This window comes from Lottia gigantea (assembly GCF_000327385.1).
Source record: "Lottia gigantea unplaced genomic scaffold LOTGIsca_143, whole genome shotgun sequence".
NCBI classification, from domain to species: domain Eukaryota; kingdom Metazoa; phylum Mollusca; class Gastropoda; family Lottiidae; genus Lottia; species Lottia gigantea.
Genome location: NW_008707672.1, coordinates 491,693 through 511,014, shown reverse-complemented (window position 1 = coordinate 511,014; position 19,322 = coordinate 491,693). Strand labels below are relative to the sequence as shown.

The window sequence follows — 19,322 nt, the reverse complement described above, 5'->3', positions numbered from 1 at the left end:
CATTCATTTCATTTCATTTGCATCCCTGAATGGTCAAGGATGTAGGGATGGGGTTATTGACTTTTTGGTGTATACGTAAAACACCCCATTGTATATATTGGGGTGGTTACGATACGTGCATCTAATCAATTTTGTTGCCACACAATATGTATTTATTTTAGTTTATACATATTTCCCGTCCATCTCGTAGGGCATTCTACAGATGGCAATGCGAATGTATGATGGGCGGGAATATTGAGGCAGGTTAGCGACTCGTTATATTTTGTATTTGATCCCCTTGAACGGATCGCTGCCTCCACCGAATTCGAACCAGTTTTCAACGTTCTTAGAGAAAGACACCAAGAACTTTGAATTTCCTACGTTCTGGAAGCAGCGAACCGTTTCCAGGGGTGCCTCCATCTCACTGAAATAACCCAGCATTTCGTCAGTTTTAATGTTGCTTGGATTCATGGGGCTGATTTCTACTGTTAGCTTTCTTTCGAGGATTTTAGATTCCATTTAAAGTTATGTTAATAAATTAGATGGTAATAAAAATACATCATATAACAAGATCATTTTTTTGTTCTTTTTTGTTTTAAATATGTACAATATCAAATAATGAATAGATATGAAAATGAAATGAAAAAAAAAGTTTTTGATTAAAAATTTAGAATTATAAATATATAAATAAATATCACGTATATAGGATTATCTCAATTTTTTTTCTTCTCGTGACTGTTTACACCAGGGAAAATCGCAAATAAAAACACAGAACAGAACACGGTGCACATATGATTTTGTCTTTTATTTGTGAGTAGGATGTTTCGGATTGAGACGGGTGGTGGTGATGAAAAGACTATTTACTCTTAATAGTATCCCGTCTCAATCAGATAAGTCGTTATATAGTCTCTGTCCTACTGATCGGGACACAGATATCCAATTTCCTGTGTTATCAGCTGCCATTGATGATCGATTTCTATGATGTTTTTTTAATCGATTTGCATCCGCTATATTGGTTGTCCGATTATGAATAAGGTGCTTTTGAATAATAGTTTACACCGTTTTCTTTGTTTCCCACTAGTATTTACACTTCAAGCCTTTGGCAGAAACCTTTGGTGGCATGTTGAATTTAGAGTACTAACATGATGTGGACAGTGCGGTGTCTAACAGTCAAGTGCATTTGAAAGTACGTCTATTTTTCTCAACATAAATCGATATCTTTTCTAAATTCTGTCGTTTCATTATATCACTTGGTTACTGTTGTTATAGTGAACAGATTGTGTTTAAATCAGATATAAATTGTAATAATTTGTGACACGATTAAAATAATGTGTACTAATTACTACAGATTTGGTTGATTGAATAATAAGGTTAGTTAGATAATCCCTCACTAATCCTAAAGAATGGGTTGGCTTGTAAACGAAATGACTGTTTACAATTTAAGTCGTGTATTGGATCATACAAGAACAAAGAGTGAAATACTTTACCAGATTTCAGGTTATTATACACGAATTCGAGGCAAAGACAAGAAGAAAACTATCTGCATTATCTTCAGAATCTTTAACAGAATTCTGGTCAGTGTACAAGGTAGGTTAATATTATTATTGTTGTTTGTTAAACATTGATCAATCTTGTTTATAAGACATATAGATGTAGGAAGACACTAAAACACTAAGATATATAGATATACTACTTCTTCATTTATTACATACTACGTTTTGAAACACATACAGGTAACATTAAAAACACAAGTTATATAGATATACTACTTCTAGGTTTATTACATACTACGTTCCGGGACACATACAGGTAACGTTATTTACTTTTTTAAATGCAAAAGTAGTATATCCATATATCTTAGTGATTTATTGATCAATCTATCTGATATTGAGTATAGAAGCATTTATTAAAACAGCTTACATATTGAGACGATAGACAGCCCGGCATGTAGTGGTAGTAAAAACCTGTTTAAACCACTATGGGATGAACTTAAGTAAAGGAGGGAAACCACTGTCTAAATACATCTTTTAGAGTGTCTTTTAACGTTTGTCATGTCATTCAATTAGATATTAGTTAATCTATATTTTGTTATAGTATTATCAAAACAGATTATTAAAACAGATATTACATATTGAGTTCATCTATATCATTGTCTTACAAACATTTTACAACCTTATCACATTTTGATATGCACCCCTAGCTAGTTTATAGCTATTTACAATTATTCAACTAAATTGAAAGAATTTACTGTTAGGAAGAAGTGTGGGTTTTCAAGTGTGAACATGTTTTAATTTACCTTTAAAACTTCTCTTTCGGACTTTCTATAATTTTAGACTGAAGGATGTTGTTATTTCTATAATTTCAAACTGAAGGATGTTTTTAATATTGTTATTTCTATCATTTCAGACTGAAGGATGTTTTTAATATTGTTATGTCTATAATTTAAGACTGAAGGATGTTTTTAATATTGTTATGTCTATAATTTCAGACTGAAGGATGTTTTTAATATTGTTTTTTCTATAATTTCAGACTGAAGGATGTTTTTAATATTGTTATTTCTATAATTTCAGACTGAAGGATGTTTTTAATATTGTTATTTCTATAATATCAGACTGAAGGATGTTTTTAATATTGTTATATCTATAATTTCAGACTGAAGGATGTTTTTAATATTGTTATGTCTATAATTTCAGACTAAAGGATGTTTTTAATATTGTTATATCTATAATTGCAGACTGAAGGATGTTTTTAATATTGTTTTTTCTATAATTTCAGACTGAAGGATGTTTTTAATATTGTTATTTCTATAATTTTAGACTGAAAGATGTTTTTAATATTGTTATATCTATAATTTCAGACTGAAGGATGTTTTTAATATTGTTATTTCTATAATTTCAGACTGAAGAATGTTTTTAATATTGTTATTTCTATAATTTCAGACTGAAAGATGTTTTTAATATTGTTATTTCTATAATTTCAGACTGAAGGATATTTTTAATATTATTATTTCTATAATTTCAGACTGAAAGATGTTTTTAATATTGTTATTTCTATAATTTCAGACTGAAGGATGTTTTTAATATTGTTATTTCTATAATTTCAGACTGAAGAATGTTTTTAATATTGTTATTTCTATAATTTCAGACTGAAGGATATTTTTAATATTGTTATTTCTATAATATCAGATTGAAGGATGTTTTTAATATTGTTATTTCTATAATTTTAGACTGAAAGATGTTTTTAATATTGTTATTTCTATAATTTCAGACTGAAGGATGTTTTTAATATTGTTATGTCTATAATTTTAGACTGAAAGATTTTTTTAATATTGTTATTTCTATAATATCAGATTGAAGGATGTTTTTAATATTGTTATTTCTATAATTTCAGATTGAAGGATGTTTTTAATATTGTTATTTCTATAATTTCAGACTGAAGAATGTGGAAGACTATCAACAGATCTCGACTCTATATAGGATTATTAATATTTATATCTCTAACAATGATATATTTTTATACAACATCTCCCCCACAACTCAGTTTTAGATTACATTTCTTCAACGACGACACACAGCTTTATTCTAATAACAAGAAGGAGTCACAATTCCATGTTGAAACTAAATCTAATCGTAATACCTATACAGTTGTTAAGGTTAACGCAAATGCCAATAACAAGTCCAATACCGATAACGATCGCAAAATAAACACCAAGCCAAATGTCAAGTTGAATACCTTACAACATTTCCGGACGAATGTAAAATCAAAAACTGCTCTAAATATCAGGGCGATGACCAATACTAAACGCATGACATCACTACCTTCTGCAAAGAAATTAAAAAACAGGCCCCAATCTGCACTGGAGGGCACACTAGGTGCAAAGGGTCAGAATATCACAAAAATCGCGTCAAATGTTCCAGGAAAAGTGTCGTCAAAAGTGAAAACAACGTCAATAGCCAATTCAAAGAGTAACACCGAATTAAAAAAAAACATTACAGCAACATCTAAAAAACATTCCAAACCATCAGTTAATAACACGACACAGTCAGTGGTGGTGAAAATAACCAAAACAACAAAATATTTGATCTACCTCTGTGATAGTAAACGATATTGTGGTGGTTTCAGTGATCGACAGCGGGGAATAGCTTACACCTTTATGATGTCGATTCAGCTGGATAGAAAATTTGGAATCATCATGTCTACACCTTGTGATGTTCGACAATTTTTTATTCCAAATAAATACAACTGGATTATTCCTGAAAGTGACCTGATCGGGAATCCACAGAAAATCATCAACTCCGTTGGTTTAGGAGGCGTGAATTTGTCAAACGACACTACCGAGATCATTTATTTAAGAACTAATGCCCCTGGAAATGATTACATTTATCGTCGTATCCGGCATAAATTACCCCCTTATCTAAAAGGTGGGACGACACGAAGACAAATTTTTAAACTTATTTGGGAATCTTTGATGAAACCATCACGTCACGTGATCAATCATTTGAAAAGATTGTCTTTGTCCAAAGATATGACTTGTGCGCATGTCCGCATCGGAAAGAGTAGAAATTTACCGAACGATCCAGCGAGAAATAATTTAACCAGTGTGCCTAAACTTTGGGATTTTATGGACAAATTTGACAAAGCCAATACAATATTTGTCGCAACTGACAATATCGAAGTTCGAGATTCAGCACGACGGCGATTCACGAAGCGTTATTTTGATTCCGAGGGTAAAATCCTACACATTGACAGACAAAAAGGAATGGACGCGGACTGCCTTGGGTTCGAAACTTCAATAATTGATCAAATCATACTGTCCAAGTGTAAAGTTCTAATTGTGTCTAACAGTGGGTTCAGCATTAGAGCCGCCATTTTCAGAAATAATGCTAAAGATCTGTATATATTTAACAGGTCAGAAGTAAAACCTTTCAAATTGCCCTGAGTAGCATAATTTAAATGGGACCGTAATAAAAACTTACTCCTCAGAAATTTGCTCCTCAGAAATTGTAAAGACAAATATGATAAATCTGTTTCTTGCATGTTGGCGGATTCGTTTGCTCGGCGTATCTTATGATGTTGACCTATATCGTAGGTGTGTCGGGCGCGAAGCAGAACATGCTTACTCTTTTTGAAACGCGTGATAGTAATTCCTTTTGGAGGAGACCACTACTATATATCTTGTAGTCTTGAGATTGTCATACTTTGGACAAGATTTTCATTAAAAGAATTATCTTTGCTTGTATGGATGTTTATTGTTAAATTGTTTTATTGTTAAATTGAATGCAATATTAAAATAAATTATATTCTGAAATTGGATTTTTATACACCATAGAGTCCAATTCCCTGCCTATGTTGTAAATGAAAATTAGTCTTAATGAAAAGTTACCTCCCTTAAGAAGTAAAAACCCATTTTTAGTAAAAGTTACCTCCCTTCAGAAGTACCATTTCTTTTTACTAGACTCACTCCACTAATTCATTTGCCATTTCTTCCCATATTAAAACACGAAATTCAACCTTCTACAACTTTTTCCAGAAATCTCGTTGAAAGCTTTCCAATATTCCGAATGAAATCCTGATCAATCCTTAATGTCTCCTAAAAAATTCAATATATGATGTCCATGAAAATGTTGAGCTACTAAAATTGAAAGTAGACTACTACCTACTACCGGTTATATTCATCTGCTAGAGTTTGGCAGTTGACAAAACGAGTATTTTAAGAATTAACCTCCGCCTTTAGGTCTCTCATCATCTCGCCAAATCTTAAAGATAATGCAATTTCAGACATCAAATTCCAAATCTAGACCAAAAACTACCCAAAAATAGGTATGCAAAAACCCCAAAAGGGAGAGAGAGAACATTTCTAAAAATAGCCTGGAATGCATCATTTGCATAAAGTGGGGTCTAGTTACCTCCCCTTGAATATTAGTGACTAGTTATTTCATGTGGGCGTATAAAATAGCCTGGACTACATTCGTATGCAATCATAAAGTATTTTAGTGGAGTGAGTCCCGTGTTACCTCCCCTTGAATGATAGTAAAAAGTAAAATGAATTTAAGTGACTATTACCCCCGTTTAAAAGTAAAGATAGCATGCCAGGCAACGAGTCATAGACCCACTGGCAGCTGACAGAAATGAAAATCGGCTAAAATATGGATTAATATCTCATTTTAAAGAGCTTCATAATTCGTTTTTGTTTTGTATTGATTCAATTATCGGTTGGCCCAGAAAAAAACGATAGCACTTTTCAATTCGAGTTGTGTCTTAAAGTATCAAAGCTATGATCATAATATTTTGACCTCTTATATTAGATAAGATATCAGACATCTTTTTCAACAAATTACAACTTTATAGGTCGAATAACTTTGGAATTAAGCTTTTTCAAATTCCTTGTTAAAAAATATAATGCCGAAAATAATTACTTTAATTTTACATCTTTTATTGAGTTATTGCTCAAGAGATCCACCATTCTCCAGCAAAAATTACGTGAATTCCACTTTTCCGTGACAAGATATTGCCTGTCCGGTTTGTTCAAGTAGTATATTGCTGAATTACTCTCTAATTCTGTCTTTCAGTTCCTACAGCCTATCTCCATTGTTTATTCTGTCAGCTTCTGTAAACTATGTACTTTATAATCAAGAGTTTGGAGGTGGCCATTCATCGTTTGCATGAAATTCTCCAAAACTCAAAAGGCAATTTTTCATGGAAAGAGGTTTTTTTTTTTTGGTGAAAATTTCCTCATGGGACATTTGTTTCATTTAAGATGAGATATTGCAGTAGTTACTTTCGGCATTATATTTGTGACAAGAAGTAAAAAACTGTTGTGTTCTCAAACAAATTTCTTTTTTCAAGTCAAGTGCAATGACTCAAAACCGTTCATGGAAAAATCGCAAAATTCGAATTAGGTTTCCCCCTTGGAAAAAATCTGAAAACCGACCCATTCCATTATTGCAATTAAACATCAAACCCCTATTACCCTCTGCTTATATTTCTTGCCCTTCTAGATATATTACTTGTCCCTCTAGATATATTACTTGCCCCTCTAGAAATATTACTTGTCCCTCTAGATATATTACTTGTCCCTCTAGATATATTACTTGTCCCTCTAGATATATTACTTGCCCCTCTGAATATATTACTTGTCCCTCTAGATATATTACGTGTCCCTCCGGATATATTACTTGCCCCTCTAGATATATTACTTGTCCCTCCGGATATACTACTTGTCCCTCCGGTTATATTACTTGCCCCTCTAGATATATTACTTGTCCCTCCGCAAATGTTACTTACTCCCCCGCTTATATTTCTTGCCCCTTCGCATATATTACTTACTCCTCCACAAATATTACTTGTCCCTCCGCATATATCACTTGCCCCTCCGCATATATGCCTGCCCTCTAGATATATTACTTGCAACTCCGCATATATTCCTGCGCTCTAGATATATTACTTGCCCCTCCGCATATATTACTTGTCTCTCCAGATATATTTCTTGCCCCTTCGCATATATTACTTACTCCTCCGCAAATATCACTTGCCCCTCCGCATATATGCCTGCCCTCTAGATATATTACTTGCAACTCCGCATATATTCCTGCGCTCTAGATATATTACTTGCCCCTCCGCATATATTACTTGTCTCTCCAGATATATTTCTTGCCACTCTAGATATATTACTTGTCCCTCCGGATATACTACTTGCCCCTCCGGTTATATTACTTGCCCCTCTAGATATGTTACTTGTCCCTCCGCAAATGTTACTTACTCCTCCGCTTATATTTCTTGCCTCTCCGCATATATTACTTACTCCTCCGCAAATATTACTTGTCCCTCCGCATATATGCCTGCCCTCTAGATATATTACTTGCAACTTCGCATATATTCCTGCGCTCTAGATATATTACTTGCCCCTCCGCATATATTACTTGTCTCTCCAGATATATTTCTTGCCCCTATAGATATATTACTTGCCCCTACGCATATAGTCCTGCGCTCTAGATATATTACTTGCCCCTCCGCATATATTACTTGTCTCTCCAGATATATTTCTTGCCCCTATAGATATATTACTTGCCCCTCCGCATATCTTACCTCCCAGAACAATGAAGTCTTGCTAAGGCCCTTCCCGGCTCTGCTATAAAACAAAAACACTTCTATAACTTTTATTTAAAAAATAATTATAATAACAATTTGAATAGAAAATTGAATACATTATTCAAATTTACAAAATTATAAACCAGAAAAAATACCCAAAAAAGGAATTCATTAAATCACAATATATTTCACACACAGTTGGGAATGTTTAAGTCTTGTTAAAGTAAATTTTAGGCATTTGTGAAATATTTCATGAAAAATCACATTAGGCACTTCTTTCTGACTGCACTGTTTTCTTATTGAAATATCAACTACAAATTACTACTGAGAGTCTTAGATTATCATTGGGCTGATGAAAATGTTAACCACTGGAAAAGTAGTTAATTGTAAATATGATTTAACAGAAGGGGGTTTTTCTGGCATACAGTTTATTTTGAACATTAAGATTTGAACGACATTATCATGTTTCATTTCATCTGATGACGACAGGTGTAAATTGTGTTGAAACGTTATGTGCTTTGTTATTAAAGAAGTGAGTTATACCATAATATACCCCTTGTGTTTTTGTTATATTTTGAACATTTATGAAATAAGAGAAAAAAATTAATTTAAAATTAATTTAAGTAGCCTAAATATTAAGGCAAGCAGTGGTAAGATACATGATGTGACGTGAAAATACTGGATCCAATTCTAAAGATATGTAACATATAGTATTCTAACAAGTCAGTGAAATGCTATATAAAAAGTATTTTTTTGTGTCAATTCAAATATAAAAAATATCTCTTCTTGTTCTTTCTGGCAAGTTAACACAAACAAAAATATCACCAGCCATACAGTGAGTGATAAATATACCAAATAAACAATCAATATTACAAGGTTTACCCTTCTGATGTCAATCTACCACTGCATTTCTCAACATTAAGAGAGTCTAAATAAGTGATATTATCATTTGGAATTTAGGTTTGTGGACTCAGCATCCATTTCAGAGAGTCCACATAGTCTACATTGTTTATTTGGAATTTAGGTTTGTCAACTCAGCATCCATTTCAGAGAGTCCACATACCCTATATTGTTATTTGATATAAGATTTGAATATTTCCTTAAAAATGAATACACTATTGAAAAGAATTGATTGTAAAACCTTTTTCGAAAAAAACCTGACACAAACAATTGTTAAGAAACAGATTAAAACTGGCCAGGTTTAAATTTGAGCAAATGATGTTTAAGTTCATTACTTAGCTTGGTCAGTTTAAACGCCCAGACGTACTTGCAGGGCATTTTATTGAAAGGTATCGCAGGAATATTGATATCTATTCCAGACCCAGAGCCTTTGTTCCAACTGAGAGTGCCTGGATAACCAAGTAATGTAATTTGAGTATTAGAGGATGGTTTTGGAACACCCAGACTTAACACGTTGCTTGTTGGCCATTTTAAAACAAAACAATAAACACTAACACTTCCATCTGATTCTTTCTTCATGGTATACCTGAAATAGATAAATATACAGATACAGATATAGATACACATATACACTTACAGATACACATATACACAGATATAATGATACAGATATACACATACACAGATACAGATATACAGATATATGCAGATACACAGATATACAGATACAATTATACAGATACAGATACACAGATACAGATAAAGATACACAGATACAGATATAATGATACAGATATACAAATACATGGTCTAGCCTGTGATAGCTATTGATAATTAACAGTTAATGAGAAGGACAATGCTGTTACAATGTTACTAGGTCTGAGTAAAAGTGTCGAAATAATAATTATATAATTAAATATATAATTATCAATTTTCATAATCGATTATAAGTCAAAGTTACATTTTCTCCATTGTACCTGTTAACAAGTAGTAATCTCTTCTACATAGTTTCCCTTCAATACATAACATACCCACAATAAACTATAATAACCGATCAAAACAAGAATATACTTCTATAACGCAAAAATTACCCATGAAATTTAGAATTTTGGCATGTTTTTAATTTAGTATTGACAGGGTTTCTCAATTAAATCATACTGATTATTAATCGATTATTAATAGGGAGTCTGCCATTGATAATCGATTTCAATTTTCTAATTGATACCCAACCATAATCATTATTATTCTATTACTTTACAAGTAGGCCAGACAATTCCAATCCAATTCCATAGCTTATATATTGGAATCACCTGGTGGAACAGATATTTAGACCATTTCATGCCTTTACTTACTATCTCACTGTTTTCAAAAGCCTGTAGATGTGTACAAGCATTTCACGTTGTAATTTTGGCATTGAATTGCCTGGGTTTTTGCTGAATGTTTTACCTATCATGACTATACTATACTTACCATACACCTGGTGTTATAGTATCATTCTGATGGATCCATGGTCTGGTTTTACGAATTCCCTCTCCATTCACTCTTAACCATTCTCCCATCTCACTCAGTCTCTCTTGAAATATTGGTATCAGAGTTCCTTCTTTAGTTGGTCCTACATTCATCAACATATTTCCACCACAACTACGAATATCAAACTATTTTACTAGAATTGTAATCGAGATTGAAAAGAAATTCAGAAGATATGGATTGAAGAGATTTAAAAAAATATTTCACCAGAAGGACACTATTATTTGTTTTTTGTTTCAGAGAGTTCACACACCAAAATATTTATTTGGTATTTAGGTTTGACGACTTCACATTCCTCTCAGAGAGTCCACATAGCAAATAATATTTACGTGGTATCTAGGTTTGTCTAGTCTTCATCCGTTTCAGAGAGTCCACATGGTAATAATATTTAAGTGGCATCTAGGTTTGTCAAGTCTTCATCCCTTTCAGAGAGTCCACATGGTAATAATATTTAAGTGGTATCTAGGTTTGTCAAGTCTTCATCCCTTTCAGAGAGTCCACATGGTAATAATATTTAAGTGGTATCTAGGTTTGTCAAGTCTTCATCCCTTTCAGAGAGTCCACATGGTAATAATATTTAAGTGGTATCTAGGTTTGTCAAGTCTTCATCCCTTTCAGAGAGTCCACATGGTAATAATATTTAAGTGGTATCTAGGTTTGTCAAGTCTTCATCCCTTTCAGAGAGTCCACATAATATTTATTGAGTTTAATAGTAATGTTATTCTAAACTAGTGTCCAAAAGAAACGATACCACCTGTTTGCAACGACATAAAGAAAAACTAAACAATGCAGAAGTTTAGGATTGGTGTTATGCTTTTGAGAAATCCTTTCACAACATCTGTACAAAAATTTCATTTCAATAAAATCTGTACAACCAATATGACAAGCCTTTAAAGATGGGTGGGGTCGAAAAAAGAACATTTCGTTAGAGCACTGATCACAGAAACAACGGGAAATGTCACACCACACGTCACAAAGTCAAGTCAGTAGTGGGTATGTCCACCATGAGCATCATTTCATGCCAGAACACGCCTACGGACTGATGCCGTCAAACGTCTGATGACGTTGGGAGTGATGCGTTGCCATTCCTCGAGGCTGTTGCTGAATAAAGGGCACCACAACAGGCCGTAGAATGTCATCAATATAACGCTGTGCATTCAGGTTTCCACGAATTACGACAAGCCTCGTTTTGACGTCACCACATATGCCACCCCAAACCATTAACCCTCCACCTCCAAACGGCCGGACCTGTTGGATACAGTTAGGCGCCAAACGTTCACCAAATCGTTGGTATACAAGCTGCCGTCCATCGTTTTTGAAGATGAGGAATCTGCTCTCATCAGAGAACATAACATGTGCCCAGTCCCACCGTTGCCAACGTCGAACTCTCCTGGCCCAGATCAGTCTGTTGTTCCGGTGTCGAGGCGTCAGGAGCGGTCCGCGGTAGGGATGACGTGGCCGGATACCATACTGCCGTAGTCTCCTGTAGACGGTCTGTCGACTGATCCTGTGTCCCAGTGCTGTAGCCGCCGTGGACGTCGCTGTTACGGTGCGGTTCCTCAGGTGTAATACCCGGATGTAACGATCTTCACGGGGCGTGGTTACTCGTGGTCTTCCACTCCTGGGCCTGTCTGACGTCTGACCTGTCTGACGTAACCGCTGCATCAACCTGGTGATAGTGATGCGTGCGCAGCCTAATCTTCTGGCAAACGTCGACGTGTGTCGGTCCTTGTTGGACCATTCCAACGGCTCTCTCTCTCTCGATGGCTGTCAAACATATCTTGTGTTCTTTTTTTTGCTGTGATATCAACGTGTCTGATCAGCCGTTTAATACAGTTTTTATGCACGTGCAGAACATGCTAGAGAGGGAAATGTCACTTTCACGAAATTTACGTTTTTTCCCCGGAAGTGATCACATGTTCCCGGTATTTTTATCGTGCTGTGTTTGGGATGTGCAATACGAATTGGCATGTTTTCATATTAGACAATTCACTTAGTAAAAAACAATTTTGAAAATAAGTTGGTATCGTTTCTTTTGGACACTAGTTTAGTCTTACCTGACTGTTTGAATGAAAGTAGACAACAATTCATCCATTGTTAAGAAATCTGTTAATTTAGCGTTTCTACGATATCCCCAGGAATATTTATCTAAGGTCATAGCGTTCTCAAACTTCCTCTTCTGGACCACACCTTGATTTAAATAAGTTATTAGCAATTAGAAAATACAGACAGAAATAAATCTAAGGATAGGAAACCACCCTTGTTTTCTTTGATCAAAAGCCCATCAGGCTGGTCAGTGTGCAGATGTTTTTTGTAGCAGATCCAGTCAGTATTCTTTAATATTTCCTCCTCCCAAGATGAGTGTTGGCTGTCAGAGACCAAAAGGCAGTCGATGAAGAAAGAAACCACTCTTCTTCTCCTTCAAAGAAAGCACAGGTAGTGTACCAATCAGTCTATAACCTTTTTAGTTAACACTTTATGGGTTGAATGTCCTTGTGTATTGGGCCTAATTCTGACCCATGTAAAATAAAGAGTCTATTATTATTATTATAATGGTCGTAGATGGACATAAAATAATGAAATTTAGAATTTTACATTTTACTTTATAATATTACCTGGATTGTATTTATCTTTACAGGTTAAAAATCCACCATGTTTACATGTAGTATCTTTACCCCATCTGTCATTAGTTACTACTGTATCTTTAACAGGACTACAATATATAGTATAATAGTTGTCTAGATATTTACCTTACCAGCTGATAGAGCTCAATTTCAGCTATCTGTATAGTTATCTAAATATTTACTTTACCAGCTGATAGAACTCAGTTTCAGCTATCTGTATAGATATCTTAATATTTACTTTACCAGCTGATAGAACTCAGTTTCAGCTATCTGTATAGTCATCTAAATATTCACTTTACCAGATGATAAGAGCTCATGTTCAGCTGTCTGTATAGTCATCTAAATATTTACTTTAACAGCTGATAGAGCTCAATGTCAGCTATCTGTATAGTCATCTCAATATTTACTTTACCAGCTGATAGAGCTCAATTTCAGCTATCTGTATAGTCATCTAATTATTTACTTTACCAGCTGATAGAGCTCATGGTCAGCTATCTGTATAGTCATCTCAATATTTACTTTACCAGCTGATAGAGCTCAATTTCAGCTATCTGTATAGTCATCTAATTATTTACTTTACCAGCTGATAGAGCTCATGGTCAGCTATCTGTATAGTCATCTAAATATTTACTTTACCAGCTGATAGAGCTCAATTTCAGCTATCTGTATAGTCATCTAAATATTTACTTTACCAGCTGATAGAACTCAATATCAGCTATCTGTATAGTCATCTAAATATTCACTTTACCAGATGATAGAGCTCATGTTCAGCTATCTGTATAGTCATCTAAATATTTACTTTACCAGCTGATAGAACTCAATTTCAACTATCTGTATAGTCATCTAAATATTTACTTTACCGGCTGATAGAACTCAATTTCAGCTATCTGTATAGTCATCTAAATATTTACTTTACCGGCTGATAGAGCTCATGTTCAGCTATCTGTATAGTTATCTAAATATTTACTTTACCAGCTGATAGAGCTCATGTTCAGCTATCTGTATAGTCATCTAAATATTTACTTTACCAGCTGATAGAGCTCAATTTCAGCTATCTGTATAGTCATCTAAATATTTACTTTACTAGCTGATAGAGCTCAATTTCAGCTATATGTATAGTCTTCTAAATATTTACTTTACCAGCTGATAGAGCTTAACATCAGCTATCTGTATAGTCATCTAAATATTTACTTTACTAGCTGATAGAGCTCAATTTCAGTTATCTGTATAGTCATCTAAATATTTACTTTACCAGCTGATAGAGCTTAATTTCAGCTATCTGTATAGTCATCTATATATTTATTTTACCAGCTTATAGAGCTCAATCTCAGCTATCTGTATAGTCATCTAAATATTTACTTTGCCAGCTGATAGAGCTTAATTTCAGCTATCTGTATAGTCATCTAAATATTTACTTTACCGGCTGATAGAACTCAATTTCAGCTATCTGTAGAGTCATCTAACTATTTACTTTACCAGCTGATAGAGCTCAATCTCAGCTATCTGTATAGTCATCTATATATTTACTTTACCAGCTGATATAACTCAATTTCAGCTATCTGTATAGTTATCTAAATATTTACTTTACTAGCTGATAGAGCTCATTTTCAGCTATATGTATAGTCATCTAAATATTTACTTTACCAATTGATAGAGACCAAGCTACAGTTATGCATTATTGACAACTGTATAATGTTTCAACACAATTTACAATCATGACATACATACATACTAAATTATAAAATACCTGTCATTATAGAGCCAAGCTAGAAACTCTGTTGATTTCCAGTACTGGCTTGTAGCTTCCCAATCACCGTCCGACCAAATCACATCTGGTTTATAGGCGTTAACAATCTCATACAACTCAGGCATGGCCTTACTCTGGAATTAATATAGAACAACAAATACCTGTCAGTATAGAGCCAGGCTAGAAATTCTCGTGACTTCCAGTATTCGCTTGTAGCATCTCCAGTCCCATCTGACCAAATTATGTCCGGTTTATAGGCTTTGACTATTTCATAAAGTTCTGGCATTGTCTTTCCCTGTAACAAATTATGTTATTATGGATTCTAATCATTATATCAGCTGATAGAACTTTCAGAAGTTTCAGTTTTTCAAGCCACATTTCTTAAAGAAATCTGACCTATCGTTTATTATCTGTAATTTCGTTATTTTCATGATTATGTTAGCATGGTGGTCCAGAAGATATCTAGTAAATAACTACACAAGTATGTAATTGTAAGTTCTTTCAGTTTATTACAGACATGGTACGAGTAAACTTTTTGAATAGTTTTGGCCTTAAAAAAAATTTACCGCTGAATTTTTATAGTTAAAACTTTCAGACATGTTAAGGAATACACTTTTCTCAATATTTTCTAAGATTTTCGCACGTACAAAATAAACATATCTTGTTGACCAAGTTCTATCAGCTGGTTAAGAGAATACTAGAGGAATATATACCTTGATTTTAAATAGTATACTTACATCAACAAAATACTGAGTAGAGAAATTATTCTCTTTATCTATATTATACAGTGGATGAAACCATTCAAATAGAGAATGATATAAACCAAAATGAAGAGTTGTATAGTCTTTTATAGCTGCTCCTAGCTCACCTAGAAAACAAAATATAGAGTTATAGTCTTTTATAGCTGCTCCTAGCTCACCTAGAAAACAAAATATAGAGTTATAGTCTTTTATAGCTGTTCCTAGCTCACCTAGAAAACAAAATATAGAGTTATAGTCTTTAACAGCTGCTCCTAGCTCACCTAGAAAACAAAATAAAGAGTTGTAGACTTTTATAGCTGCTCCTAGCTCACCTAGAAAAACAAAATATAGAGTTATAGTCTTTTACAGCTGCTCCTAGCTCACCTAGAAAACAAAATATAGAGTTATAGTCTTTTACAGCTGTTCCTAGCTCACCTAGAAAACAAAATAAAGAGTTGTAGTCTTTTAAAGCTGCTCCTAGCTCACCTAGAAAAAAAATATAGAGCTATAGTCTTTTACAGCTGCTCCTAGCTCACCTAGAAAACAAAATATAGAGCTATAGTCTTTTATAGCTGCTCCTAGCTCACATAAAAAACAAAATATAGAGTTATAGTCTTTTACAGCTGCTCCTAGCTCACCTAGAAAAAAAATAGAGAGCTATAGTCTTTTACAGCTGCTCCTAGCTCACCTAGAAAAAAAAATATAGAGTTATAGTCTTCTACAGCTGCTCCTATCTCACCTAGAAAACAAAATATAGAGTTATAGTCTTTTACAGCTGCTCCTAGCTCACCTAGAAAACAAAATATAGAGTTATAGTCTTTTACAGCTGCTCCTAGCTCACCTAGAAAACAAAATATAGAGTTATAGTCTTTTACAGCTGCTCCTAGCTCACCTCGAAAACAAAATATAGAGTTATAGTCTTTAACAGCTGCTCCTAGCTCACCTAGAAAACAAAATATAGAGTTATAGTCTTTTACAGCTGCTCCTAGCTCACCTAGAAAACAAAATATAGAGTTATAGTCTTTAACAGCTGCTCCTAGCTCACCTAGAAAACAAAATAAAGAGTTGTAGACTTTTACAGCTGCTCCTAGCTCACCTAGAAAACAAAATAAAGAGTTGTAGACTTTTACAGCTGCTCCTAGCTCACCTAGAAAACAAAATAAAGAGTTGTAGACTGTTACAGCTGCTCCTAGCTCACCTAGAAACCATTTGATGAACTGGTGCTTCTAATGAATTATCATGTATTCTAAATCATATCCTTATATTCTTATTGCATATAATTAAGAGTTTTAACCAATCATAAATGTCCATGTATGTACAGTTTGGAAAAAAAAAGAGACTATTTGATCTTTCTTCATCAGTCACTCTTTGGAATTCTGCAGGTAATTAAATATATGTAAATAAGGGAAACCATCTTTAACATGGTGTCAATTTCTTAGTTACATTACCAAATTGAGTCCCTGGGTTCTATAAATTGCTGTGTAAAAGTCTGATGACCTTAAATATGCCACTCATAAATCTAATCGATCCAGCTGTAAATGGGTATGGATAATCCAGGAAAGATCAAAGCCAAGAGGGTAGAACCTTGTGAACCTAAGTTGTTATTCTTGTAAAATATAGTTTTTTTCTCTCTGATAAAACTAACTAGAACATTGTCTGGAAAAGATTGTTAATAAAAAAAAACAGTAGGCTACATACCAACTAGGTCTCTCTTGGGTCCAACAGCCATAGAATTCCAGTTGAAAGAATAGTTGGAAGGCCAGTTGGTGAATCCTTCATGATGTTTACTAGTTAATACAACATACCTACAATATATACCTGTAGTATAGAGTACTAGAGATGGGAGATAGTGGTGAATATCACAATATCAAACATTAAAATCAATATTAAAAAGGTTAATAACTAACTAATGGACATAACTCATTTTCACCAAACTTGGACATAAAAACTTCTTACAGTAAGCCCTCGAAATATGACTTACATTATAAATCATCATTAAGGTATTTATCATGTAGTCTATTTTATAAATAACCATCAACTGGCAATGTGAAACATGTGTTGACGTTAAGCTGTTGTCACTAATAAATTGATCCAAGATGGCTATCGGACAATATCTACCTTATTTCATGTAGGCCTATTCAAGTTTTGGCCCTTTATGCAAGGTTTTAAACCAACATTTATAAAAGGTTATAGAATTGAAATGCATAGGGGTAGGAGAGGACCAGGAGTAAGGGCAGTTGTCTCCCCACATTAGCGACCAAAAAAACCTTGTGTAGATATGTAGTGTTTTTTAAGTTTTCAAAAAAAATCTGCTAAAAACAATTCGGACAAACCAGCCTGTCCACTAGTGCTAGCATGATATATCGGTGAAATCATGTATTGCAATACGACAAGCCATGATATAACGCAACTGTAAAGATAAAATGTTAATATTTATCCCATTACCCCATATCAGAATATGTATCGTATCGTGGAATGATTGACGATACCTAGCACTTCTTAACTGTTCACCCATCAGGCCTTCGTTGAATGTTGAATTAAAATAACCAAAATTAATTTGTCTCTATATAGGTCTAATTCCACTGTGAACAAAGTCAGAGACAAAATAAGCATAACTTACTCTGCACCGGAATTTTCAAATATCTTGGCCCATTCAACAGGATTGAAAAATTCAGTTGTAAACTGTGGAGCGAAGTCAGGGTAGGTGAAACTTGGTCTGTAGTTATTCTTCATGAATAATTCTAAAGCAGGGATGTGCTGACCTTTCCACGTCCACCAAAACCACTCTGACGAGAAACTAGGCACTGAAAACACTCCCCAGTGGATGAAAATAGTTTGGCTTCATCGTACCACTGAGGTAACGGTCTCGAATCAATGGATTTCCAAGTCGGATCATAAGCAGACGATAATGACAATAGGCTTGTCACAACTAGCAGTAGTTTCCACATCTTTGCAGCAGAATCCCAGGCAAGCTCACCTCGCCAGGTAAAGTTTATGAATTAAAAATGATTTAACTTATGTAAGACAACTCAATGATGCATCCAGTCACAAGACACTCGGAAGTTTATACCTAACGACCTTCACCTTGATATCAATATAGTCGTGACTTTCCAGTCTCTCTTTCTACAGACGGTAGTTAATCCGACACAAACACACAAGATCATTTTTTCTTTCTCGACTTTAAGAAAACTGCTATTAAATAAAAAGTAGGCCTCTGTGGCGTTAAATTCGATTGAACTAGATCTATTGTTATATTACATTATATAATTATAATGCATTAAAGCACTGTGGAATATAACCTATTGAATAAGCTATTTAGAAACTCGTGTCTTCTTTTCTTAATGTACTTATTTTATTATATCACGTAAGAGCAGCCAATTGAAAATTCAACAGAAAGGTTTTTCATTTCTAAATATTATTTATAACAAGAATTAACAAATCAACAAAAACAACAAATAACATATACATAGAAAATATAACTTTATAGCGATATTCACAATATACCGAATGACCTGAATGAAGTATAATATGTAGATAATAACAATTCCTTATGGATTAGGTTTGTATAGGCATAAGTCTCTTTCTCAATCCTTTTGTAATCAGAAGAAAGTAGCCTATGGCCATCAGGCCACATTCTTCTGTATGATTTGTCTGTTTATTCATTCGTATTATTTTTTATACAATGGATATATACTTCCAGGTAAGGAAGGCACACCC

General features: G+C 33.9%; 2 protein-coding genes across 2 annotated transcripts; one reads left to right on the top strand and one right to left on the bottom strand.

The window, feature by feature from the left end:
• The first annotated feature begins 1,459 nt into the window (after nucleotides 1–1,459).
• On the top strand, nucleotides 1,460–5,284 carry LOTGIDRAFT_238385 (hypothetical protein). Its single transcript, XM_009050059.1, has 2 exons — nucleotides 1,460–1,566; nucleotides 3,411–5,284. Exon 2 carries the CDS (start codon nucleotides 3,419–3,421, stop codon nucleotides 4,916–4,918), a length of 1,500 nt encoding a protein of 499 aa, XP_009048307.1. The 5' UTR covers nucleotides 1,460–1,566; nucleotides 3,411–3,418; the 3' UTR covers nucleotides 4,919–5,284.
• Nucleotides 5,285–8,120: 2,836 nt separating this feature from the next.
• Nucleotides 8,121–18,553, bottom strand: LOTGIDRAFT_238384 (hypothetical protein; the record flags this gene model as incomplete). Its single annotated transcript, XM_009050058.1, has 9 exons — nucleotides 8,121–9,553; nucleotides 10,438–10,608; nucleotides 12,552–12,684; nucleotides 13,110–13,207; nucleotides 14,866–14,999; nucleotides 15,603–15,733; nucleotides 17,304–17,410; nucleotides 18,226–18,362; nucleotides 18,404–18,553. 9 exons carry the CDS (start codon nucleotides 18,551–18,553, stop codon nucleotides 9,253–9,255), a joined length of 1,362 nt encoding a protein of 453 aa, XP_009048306.1. The 3' UTR covers nucleotides 8,121–9,252.
• Between the last annotated feature and the right edge of the window lie 769 nt (nucleotides 18,554–19,322).